The 10689-nt window shown below is 38.3% G+C and overlaps 1 protein-coding gene across 2 annotated transcripts; it reads left to right on the forward strand.

Moving 5' to 3' along the window:
* The first annotated feature begins 2263 nt into the window (after positions 1-2263).
* LOC113063091 (nuclear receptor subfamily 2 group E member 1-like) lies at positions 2264-10102 on the forward strand. 2 transcript variants are annotated; one of them, XR_003278627.1, is made up of 9 exons: positions 2264-2962; positions 6185-6330; positions 6748-6835; positions 7395-7630; positions 7787-7933; positions 8065-8161; positions 8297-8446; positions 8536-8676; positions 8829-8969. XR_003278627.1 is itself a non-coding variant. In XM_026233258.1 (9 exons), exons 1-9 carry the CDS (start codon positions 2905-2907, stop codon positions 8989-8991), a joined length of 1191 nt encoding a protein of 396 aa, XP_026089043.1. In that variant the 5' UTR covers positions 2266-2904; the 3' UTR covers positions 8992-10102. The 2 variants fall into 2 exon arrangements, 1 of the variants encoding a protein (XP_026089043.1); XM_026233258.1 differs by having other exon boundaries at positions 2266-2962; positions 8571-8676; positions 8829-10102.
* Positions 10103-10689: the final 587 nt, after the last annotated feature.

A 10689-nucleotide genomic window follows, 5' to 3' on the forward strand; every position in this document is an offset into this window, starting at 1 on the left:
ACTTATGTTGTCATTGCTAATTGACTGACAGGTTACTAGGGTGTTTGTACAATTAATATCAATGTTAATATCAATCAAATTTCTGCTAAAACAAAAATATATGTTTGTTTTTAAAATAGATTAATTCATAATAAAATAAGTCTAAAATATTTAATTTGCTACCCCCATTTCATAAATTATTGTAGTAATTTCTCTGTATTTAAGGCAGGAACAAAAGCTCTTAACTATTTTTAGTCTACTGGTTATCAGTAACCTGTATCTTTTTTTCTGGTTTGATTCCGCCTCATACTGTACATGTGTTCATCACAGAACAAAGTGCCATCACAGAAAAAGTATTTTGCAACATCTCCAACATGCTGTTACAGGAGTTGTTGTAAGTATAAGAGATGGTGTTGCTGTCCCTCTCCACTTTAAGGGCTAAGTAAGCAGTTGCATACTGATTCTGTCAAGCCAACAACTAGATACACAATCAGATAGTTCTTTGTCAGAGATTTTCATTGACTGTTATTGAGAGGAGAGTCACAAGCACAAAAAGTGAAAGCAAGCAGCCGGGGCAACCATGATGTTGGTTATGTTTGTGTAAAGACTATCTATGAATGACAGGATTAGGGCGAGTTAAGCAGATTACTACGAGCAGACCACCCCACCCCACCCCTAAGACACACACACACACACACACACACACACACACACACATAAATATACAGATAGAGAAAGTGGAAAAAGAGAAAGAAAATAGATTTGAATAGAATCAGATTTGTTCACAATCATATGCATGCATTTTTTAAAATAAAAAAGATCCTCTTAATATATCATATATCTAAAAGCCATTAGACTCTGAATCTTTTTGATTTAATCACTCATGGCCTAGAGTTTGCTGGTGATGCCCACAGAGATATGGATCTTACTGTGACACTGTTTTTCTTAGTCAGGCACATAAGGTCCTGAAAAACACACATTTGAATGTGCAGTCATTCACCTGTCAAAAATCCTAATTTCTTTTCAATGCACTGAGAACACCGTTTAAAGGAGGACATGACAATCACTAATTGCGATTAGATACGCCCCGGTTCGCCACGTTTAGACTGAGATTTAGGGCTCCCATATGGCCCCGATCTACCGTGGGAATGTTCATAATTAAACCTAAAATATGGGTGTCTACTGGCGGAGGCCACAACACGGCACGCTGTTAAGGTCAATATGTCATTGCGCACGCTCTCAAAGGGTTACATTTGTGATTCTCCCAGTCCACGAGGGAGACTCGCACGCATGTGTCCCCTCTAAAACAGAGCGCGCACTTGATTTTACAGCGACTTCTTGTTGTGTTTCCTTTTATAAGCAATTTAACCGAGTATGTGGTGAAATGTATTCAGTATTAAAGGCTTGTACAAAATAAATAAATACATGATCATAGACCCCATTGCAGTATAGATAAATCTAAATATACAGACGTAAAATCCATTACATAACTTTAATTATAGCTACATGTTAAAATTAGCTCTGATTCAAGTGGTTTGTTTAAATTATAAACAGTGAAAAAGTTACGATTAATGATGTTAAATTCTCGGCAAGAAAAAAAGTAGGTTTAAAGTTTTATTTGTCATATAGCCTACAAATAAGTACATGTTGCCTGTCCCCCAAGAAAGAAAAAAAACTTTTAAATATAGAACTATAAATATAACAAACAATGTGTACATTTAGATGATCAACTTAGGAGAAAAAGTAGGGAAAACTACAGATTATAAAACCGATTACAGTGCCAAATAAATGCGCATTTACTACAAAACAGAAACATTAGTTTTCTGTAGCTATCCTCCAATAGTAACCATAACATAAGCCACATTTACCTGTCGATTCACTCATAAAATGCAACAAACATACACTTATGCATAATTCCTCTAATTTTTGAAAACCTGGCAAGATGAGAGAGCTCGATGATGTAAAACGTATAGCTATTTGTGCTCGCGAGAGGACAGAGCTTCTTCCTGCAGTCATTCTAGCAACGCAACAGGTGCACGCGCGCGACGGAAGGATCCGAGAAAGCGCAACAGAAAGTAAGTTCGTTGAAAAAATAAAAAGTGATAATGTTTCTTAATAAAGGGTTATTTAAATAGAGTGCTTTAAACTGTTTACTTCAGTCTGGGAGCAGTTAAGTCACTGAACTCTCTGAGGATGGAAATGTGTTCCTAATCAGTGGCGAACGTTTGATTCGGTCATTTAAACAGCCTTGCTGATCCCAATCAATTCCTATAGAGCGCACCATTGGCCTCTGACAGTGTCTGACTCACTGTGAATGGAATATCACTTCATTCTTCCCCGTGACGTCATATGCGCGAGCAGGAGTTGAAGCAGAAGGCAGGGAAAAGCTAAGTGGTCAAAGGAAGTTGGGCTCTCCTCCCACCCTCCCTCTTTCCCGCCCTCCTATTCTAATACATCTCATACATATTACCAAACCTTTAATCTGACGGTACACATCACAAAGTCACTCACCAAGGCTCCTGGCTTGGACGCATTTCCCAGCTCATGTTGTACTTTTTAAGCTGGTTTTGAGCAGTAGGCTACAGTGCTGGCGTAAGCCCGTGTTTCTCCATTAGTTGCACCAAGTTTCCGTGGCGCTGAGAGACCAGGGACCGGTTTGGGCATATATTGTCTGTGGGGCTGCATCCTTCGCATCTATCAACAGTCAGACGATATCTGGATTCTATTTGCTGAAAAACAAGAGGAGCGACTTGGACACAATCAAAGAAAACTCCATCAGAAAGAAGAGGATCCTGTTGTCCACCGCGAATCGGATGTTAAATTTATGCCTGTAATTTTTAAAACCAAGTCAAAAGTGTTAAGACTCCACTGGGCCTGAGAAGTGTAACTTTTCAACGCAGTTTTCTTGGAGCAGAGGTCTTCAACATGAGCAAGCCTGCCGGTTCAACAAGTGGTTGTCTGGATATTTTAAATGTCAAATCCAGTGAGTAGATAGTCTTTCTTTACTTTCGAGTTTTGCGTGTTGTTAGAAATAGCGTGATAGCGAAGCAAAAATGCAAAATGTCTCTTTTTGTTTACTAAATAAGTAAAAGCAAAATAATTGCTTATGGGTTAAGATGACCCATAATCGCGTAAACTCCATAGCTGTCAAACGCAAATCGAAATGTTTACATGCTGTCAAATTGTTGCCTATATCTTAGAATTATAGCACGACTGCCAGATACAAACAAGATGATCTCGAAGCAGGCAAAACACACTATAAATTATTATTTGTATACATCTTAGATGTGAAAATGTAAGAAAATAAATAAATGAATGAGCCCCAAAAATCTGAGACAAGTTTGTGTTTAGTGATGCTGAGAATGTTTTGACAGCCTCATTTCCCCATTACGCTTTGTTGAGCGTAAGTTGTGCGTGCTGAAATTCTAAAAATAAAAACATTTATTATATTGTACCAGCCTGTACAGTTTTAAAATATAATAATGTGGCCCTAAGCTTTGCGTAAACTTAATGTAATCAAAGCAGATCTGCTTTGTAAGTTTTCCTTATTAGGCTGCTCCTGTCTCTTTTGACTTTCAGTTAATTTCAAAATAAATAAATAAATGTGTACCTCTCTTTGACTTTTTACATTAAGCTGAAATGAAATCGAAAAAACAAATAGGGTTAAAGGTATTTCAAAGTTTAGGTAAAAGTGAAAAGGGCAATACAATTAATTCTAGTGAAAGACAAAGAAAATAAGGTAACCCAATCACACTTTTTAAAGCACACAAGTAATGATTTCTAAATAACAAAACTGAACATATTTTAGATTTAACACCTTTTTAAATCTATCCAAGTATTTTATGAGTAATTTGTATGAATATGACATTTGTAAGAAGTAATTTATTTAGCACTGGTGAGCAAGTGAAACAATTTCGTTGAGGCCTAAACTTTTCGTTGATTATTTTGAATGCCTACTCCAAATCTTTCTGACACTTTACACGTATTTGATACATAAAATTATTTTGTGTGCAAAATGGGGCTAGGGATCCCAGGTGATAAAGAATTCACAAGAGTATTATAAATACAAATATTTATGTTTTACATGGGTGATATCGTGCCACCGTTTGGGTGGTCGAAGGCCCATTAAATTCAGAGTTTCACACATCTGCACGTAATCCAGTGCAGCAGGTTCCAGGGTTGATGCTGATTAATGAAATATGCCATATGTCTTTAAACAATTACAGCGCACAATGAGACAGACTGGGACCCCCAACTAGGGAAAGTTAAAGACGTGTCCCTTTCTTTAAAACAAGTCCGCCTTCAATTCATATTTTCTTACCAACGTACCAGTACCAGCTGACTGGATGAAGGACAGTAGGACTTTACTTCTACCTCCTCGCCAAAAAAACCGTCTGGTTTGATGGGTTTAGTCATCTTAAACAGACATAAAAAATGAAATTGTAAAATCACTTAAAATGCAGTCGTTCTAGCTTCAAATCTGGAAAAAAAGTGTAGCCTAATTGTGGAGCAATTCTCAAGTTTCAAAACGACTCGGAGACAAAAGGAACAAGTTGTCTCCATCACAAGAGAAGTGTTGTCTTTCATTCATGCAAAATACAAGCATATGAAATATTCAATTAATCTGCATTGTTGTCGAGACTTTTACTTGAGTCTCGCACTGTTCTTAAATTTTAAAATAAGATACACACACAAGAAAATCTTCAGTCACTTTTCCGTTTTAAGTGATCACCAAAAACGTGTATTAAAATATAGTTCTAACTTCTGAAAGGACGAGGAACATCTGACATGCACATACAGAAATTTGTTTTTACATTAAAAAGCAACATCGTTTTTTTCTCTCTTTCTTTTCTTGTTTTAAGAAGTCAGAGAGCGTGAAGTCGTTTTCCTTCTCCGTCGTTACCGGTCTATATCCGAATTCCCATGCTACCCTTTTTGACGGGTCACTGGAAAATCAATGAGCAGGTGGACATATGTCAGTGTAATTACATAGCCGTTTCTCTGAACGACTCCCCCATATAAATGCAAATATACCTCTATTGACAGACTTAAATACAGGAAAAAAAAGTGTTCTGCACACAAGAAAATCACAATTTTCATTTACTCCAAGTTCATTTGCATACACTTCATTTGAGTCGCTGAAACGCGCTGGTGCGCATTATTCTCTCCCGTGTCACTCCCTAATCCGCGAGCCTATAGACGGCGCGAAGAAAGCAGTTGTCGAGCTTCATTATGAAGCGGGGTTGGCAGCTTGTCGAGACCAGGCCAGTCAGACGAGGCTCAATGGGGAAATCATTAAGTTAACACTCTCCCTAATGTCGCCATTGTGCGCATCAACTGAACATTGTTTTATGGGTCCTGCGATATGACGCTTCCCACCAACGCGACCTCAATTTAGGCCTGTGGATTTAGTCTACACATTCCTACAGACTCATTAAAAGTGCGTCCTTTATCATAATATTTAGCACGATTATTAGGTCAAATCTGCAAATTATACAATGATGTTCAGAAAATGTATGTAGAAAATCACCTGGCGCAGTCGGATGAAATTTTTTTATTTTGGGAACTTATCACAGAAAATCAAACACTAACCAAAAAGTAATACTTTATATTTATTTATTTGTTTATTTTTGCGTTACACACTTGTCTAAGTAAATCTAACATAAAGTGACGAATAATAAAAGTATAGCCCACTTTTGTTTTCTTGGTAAAGCGCACTTTACTGAACCTGAACGAATGCGCAAGAGAAGCCTTCTGTTGCTATGGTTACATCCTAATCCTAATTTTTGTTCGCTAGTGTCTATTTATGGCAAGGTGGAAATATGAGCTTTTTCTAAATTTTAAACATACATTTAATTAAACGCAGCCTATGTAGGCTCCAATTTGTTAAACTAATACACTATGTACTTTTAAGACCCCCAACTTTTTGTTCGGACGTCCTCTCGGGTGTTCAAGCCTTAATTAGGATAATCAGCTCCCACCCTTTGGAAAAAACCCCAAAGAGGGTGTGGACTGGGCTTTCGAAAACATTTTGTCCAGTTAAAGTGAAAAACTATTATATTATAGTATTATTCTTTTTTTAAACCTACAAAACCTTATAAATATTCAGATTTTACAAAACGTGTCAATGTTTTCAATAGACAAAGTCTCCAATAGGGTTGCTTTTTTCCCCTTGAATAAGTGTTTTATTTTCCATCTCTGTTAGGTCGGATTCTGGACATTCCATGTAAAGTGTGTGGAGACCGAAGTTCTGGAAAACACTACGGTGTTTATGCGTGTGATGGCTGCTCGGGGTTTTTCAAGAGGAGCATAAGGAGAAACCGAACGTATGTGTGCAAATCTGGCACACAGGTGAGCTACACTAATCAATTACAGCGTTGTGTTTGAACCATAACAGCGTCAGCTAATTTGATCTAAGCAACCGCGTCTAAGGACTAGATTACACCTCTAGTGATTTCCATAATTGAAAGATTATCCCAGAAGTGAGCCCCCTCCCGCGCCTTTGAGGGCCCTTTGCCCCGTCTAGTGTAACAGGTGTAATCCAATCTAACGCACCGGCAGGAATGGGTGGATTTGGAGAGCGGTAGGCGGGAATGAGACTATTGGCCGTGCGGCGGGGGAGCGAGTCAATAGCCGTCATTACTCTGCCATTCCCACATACCTGTGGAGTGGAGACCAGCGGAGCATAGCAGAAGAGATTGTTTGTCTGCCATTACTGCTAAACGAATCTTACTGTATTCCCTTATTCTTTCCTCCTTTTTTCCTCAGGGCGGCTGTCCAGTAGACAAGACGCACAGAAATCAGTGTCGCGCCTGTCGCTTGAAAAAGTGTCTAGACGTGAATATGAATAAAGATGGTAAGTGCAGTTGACGTTTTCTTTATATACTTCGATACATTTTAGAGAACAGAAAATGATTTTGTCTCTAGCCTTTATGATGCCTGTAATCCACGTTGACAGATGCAGATTTTTTTTTTTAAATCCGTAAAACCACTTAAAAAAAAAAAAAAAAAAAAAAAAATATATATATATATATATATATATATATATATATATATATATATGATTTTTTTTTGGGGGGGGGGGGGCATGTATCAACACGTCAGTCTTTGAATTAAACTTTTTATGAAAAATGTCGAATGTGGTAATACTAATTTACGTAATTTATATTCAAGATTTGTAGAAAAGAAATATTAGCCTAATGATCAAGATGTGTGTTTAGTGTCTTAAATGTGCAAGTAAAATAATAAATAACTTCATTAAATCATGCTATAGAAAATGCCCTAAACGTTTTTTTTTATTATTATAAATCTAACAAAAACAAATGCATTACTTTGCAGGCTCCTAAACTATTTTTTAAACGATTTCTGCTTGGTATCATGGGAAAGCTCATTTCTCATGTCACTGATCGTTACAGCTGTGCAGCACGAGAGAGGACCGAGGACTTCAACCATTCGAAAGCAGGTGGCACTGTATTTCCGAGGGCATAAAGAGGTGAACGGTTCGTCGACCCATTTCCCATCCACGTCTATCCCGGGGCCGCCGTTTTTCACTACAGTCACCCAGCTGGAGCCTCACAATCTGGAGTTAAACACGGTCACAAGCACACCGGAGCGACAGGCCATTGTGGGACTCGCCCAACCCACACCGAAGGTAGGCTAAAAGTGTTCCTTTTCAACAATGTACAGTTTAACGTTTTAATGTTTTATCAATTAATAAGAATTTTATTACGAACTTAAAATTCAACTCATAACTGAATAATGCATAACACCTCGCTTATATTCTGTGATGATGTAATCTTTTTTGTAGTATCCTCATGAAGTTAGCGGCACTCCCATGTACCTGTATGAAGTGGCGACCGAGTCTGTGTGCGAATCAGCCGCGCGCCTGCTCTTCATGAGCATTAAATGGGCCAAGAGTGTTCCGGCCTTCTCCACACTGCCTCTACCGGACCAGGTAAACAAATGTTTTAATATTTTCACTTATTATTTGCCAAGGTTTCATTTTACACAGATTAAGTATGCATTATGCCATCAAGTGTAAAACCAAACCCAAATGCAGGTTATTATTTTTTGATTTATTTGCAGTTGATCCTTTTAGAAGACGCCTGGAGGGAACTGTTCGTGCTGGGCATAGCGCAGTGGGCCATTCCAGTTGACTCCAGCACTCTCCTAGCTGTTTCAGGTAGACCATACAACATTTAGCCAGCTCCTAAGATTTACGCAAGATTTTACGTCACGTTTATGTACTGTAAAAATACTACTACTTCCAATGTTATATGCATACAAGAGTAATATTTTGCGTGTTCTCGCGAATTAGGAATGAACACCGAGAACACAGATTCCCAGAGGCTAAACAAAATCATCGCAGAGATCCAGGCGCTGCAGGAGGTCGTGACGCGCTTCAGACAGTTAAGACTGGACGCTACCGAGTTCGCGTGCCTTAAGTGCATCGTCACCTTTAAAGCAGGTGGGGCTCGATCACATAAAATACTAAATATTAAAGCGAAATATTATTGTTAATAATAATTATAGAAACTTTCTTTGCTGGCCAAACAGTAGGTGAACAAACCTTCGTTTTTCCGTTCTTGCAGTTCCAACACACAGTGGATCGGAATTGAGGAGCTTTCGCAATGCAAGTGCCATTGCCGCCCTTCAGGACGAAGCCCAGCTGACTCTAAACAGCTACATCCACACCAGGTACAACTAACACTTCCTGAAAAATTAACTTTATAAAGTTCATGAAATAATTATTGTGAAATAATTATAAGAGCAATGACAAACTGAGAACACTTCTGAATTCTGCTTCATTTTGAGTAGGCCTATTTAAAAAACCAATGGTTGCGTTTCAGGTACCCCACTCAGCCATGTCGCTTTGGGAAACTGCTGTTGCTCTTGCCTGCTCTACGATCAGTTGGTTCATCCACCATTGAAGAGGTGTTCTTCAAAAAGACCATCGGAAACGTGCCCATCACACGACTGCTGTCCGACATGTACAAATCCAGTGATATATGAGCTACTGAGAGAGGGAAAAGAAACAACAAAAATGTATCTTTGGCCTTGGCATTCGCATTGGACGCTGGGACGCTGTGGATGATACCAGATACCCTAATGTGATACTTCACGCACTTGTTTGGAGAATAAAGCTCTACCAATGTCAAGATGTTATTACACAGGGAAACACAAACAAGACTGAATCTCTAAAAGTTGAGCTTACTGCTTAGAAAGAAAAATGAACGTTTAACCAATACTTTTTTTTAAAATTGATTTACTTTTAATCTATTTAAGTTCGTTTATGGAAGTAATTTAACAAGCTTAATCTGTTCTTGTTCTGTCAAGATTTAAACACAAAATTATTAGTTTGTAGTCATATATTTGAATGGAGTGTCCGTGAGGTTATGTACAATCATTCATTTCGAAACGGGATGTTTTGTGTCCATTTGACCAATACCTTTATGACCAATGCTGTTTTGATTTCAGCAAGATAATCATTCATTTGTCCACAAGAACTTTGAAGGAAACCAAAAAAGGAAAAAAGAAACTGAGGTATGTTGCAAGGAAGTAGTTCGCTGTCCCTTTGACACAGTGCTGAAAACCAAAGGCCCATGAGTCAGAACTGCAGAGCAAGTTCATTCCTGTTTAAATTTCTAGCAGAAGCTCCAACTTTAATCAAAACACTTGAACCAGCTCATCAGGTTTACTTGAAATGTACAATGAAAAGTTCTGCAGAGAGGGAGCAAGACTGATCATTACTGACTTGATGCATCACATATTACCTATGGAGGTGACTGGAAAGCCACAGCACCCACACCCTGTGACCTTAACAGGAAATTTGGGCAGGGCATTTGAAATCCTCTGGATACAGTTCTTTCGGCATTGTGAGTTTTCGGTGCGCCTAATTTGAAAAAGTAATTTTATTGATGTTTAAAAAGCGGTTTCTGCTCAATACGTGGCCCATGTCAGAGGTCACCGTCTGAAGCCTTTGTTTGACTATCTACTAACCCTGGAAAAGAGACACGTTCAGCACTTGGATTTGGTTTTGTAGTCTGTAAATAAATTTCTCGTTGTACAGTGATAATTTTTGTGAAAGTTGTTCTAAGATATTAGAATAAATATTGAATATTGATCGCCTGGTCCTTATACGACTCAAATTTTTGTCTCCTGCTTTTTGGGTCTCTAACTCTTCCTTCTACAAGCAGCGAAAGGTCCATTGTACCCTAAACGGGGTATTAAACGGGGACACATAAGTGCATATTAAACCATTGCCAATACAATACCCTAGACCTTGAATGAAGCTGCTGTGCTTTGCACAGCTCGGGTTTAAGCACTCTTTCACAAATCAAGGGCTTTGCCCAAATTGCATTTTTTATCTTCATTTTTTTGATAGAGAGGATTCAATGGAAAGAAACATGATTGCAATGACAGCTTTCAATCCATTTAATCCCAGTTCTTTTTTAATGGGCTGCTTTGACGTGGAGTGAACTCCAAGGTTGCATGAGCCAAGCGGCTGTGCCCTTCTCTTTACCTTACAGTGTCTTGTACAGCAATTAGAAACAGTACAAAAACACCTGTTTCGCAATAGCATACACTTGGTTATATATACTGCATCTGTTATATAGTCAAATACACACACTTCCAAAAAGTATAAATGCAGTGTTTATCGCTTTACTTCAGGTCATCTGGTTTCAGTAAACTACACTATTAATACCCACG

The sequence above is a fragment of the Carassius auratus genome, chromosome 45 (assembly GCF_003368295.1).
Source record: "Carassius auratus strain Wakin chromosome 45, ASM336829v1, whole genome shotgun sequence".
Taxonomy (NCBI): Eukaryota; Metazoa; Chordata; class Actinopteri; order Cypriniformes; family Cyprinidae; genus Carassius; species Carassius auratus.

What these genes read in the sequence shown, in the direction of transcription:
- LOC113063091 (XM_026233258.1), top strand. Translation starts at nt 2,905, where the DNA reads ATGAGCAAGCCTGCCGGTTCAACAAGTGGTTGTCTGGATATTTTAAAT. An exon ending in TGTGCAAATCTGGCACACAG is followed by an intron (nt 6,331 to 6,747) that starts GTGAGCTACACT and finishes TTTTTTCCTCAG; the next exon opens with GGCGGCTGTCCAGTAGACAA. An exon ending in CATCGTCACCTTTAAAGCAG is followed by an intron (nt 8,447 to 8,570) that starts GTGGGGCTCGAT and finishes CCGTTCTTGCAG; the next exon opens with TTCCAACACACAGTGGATCG.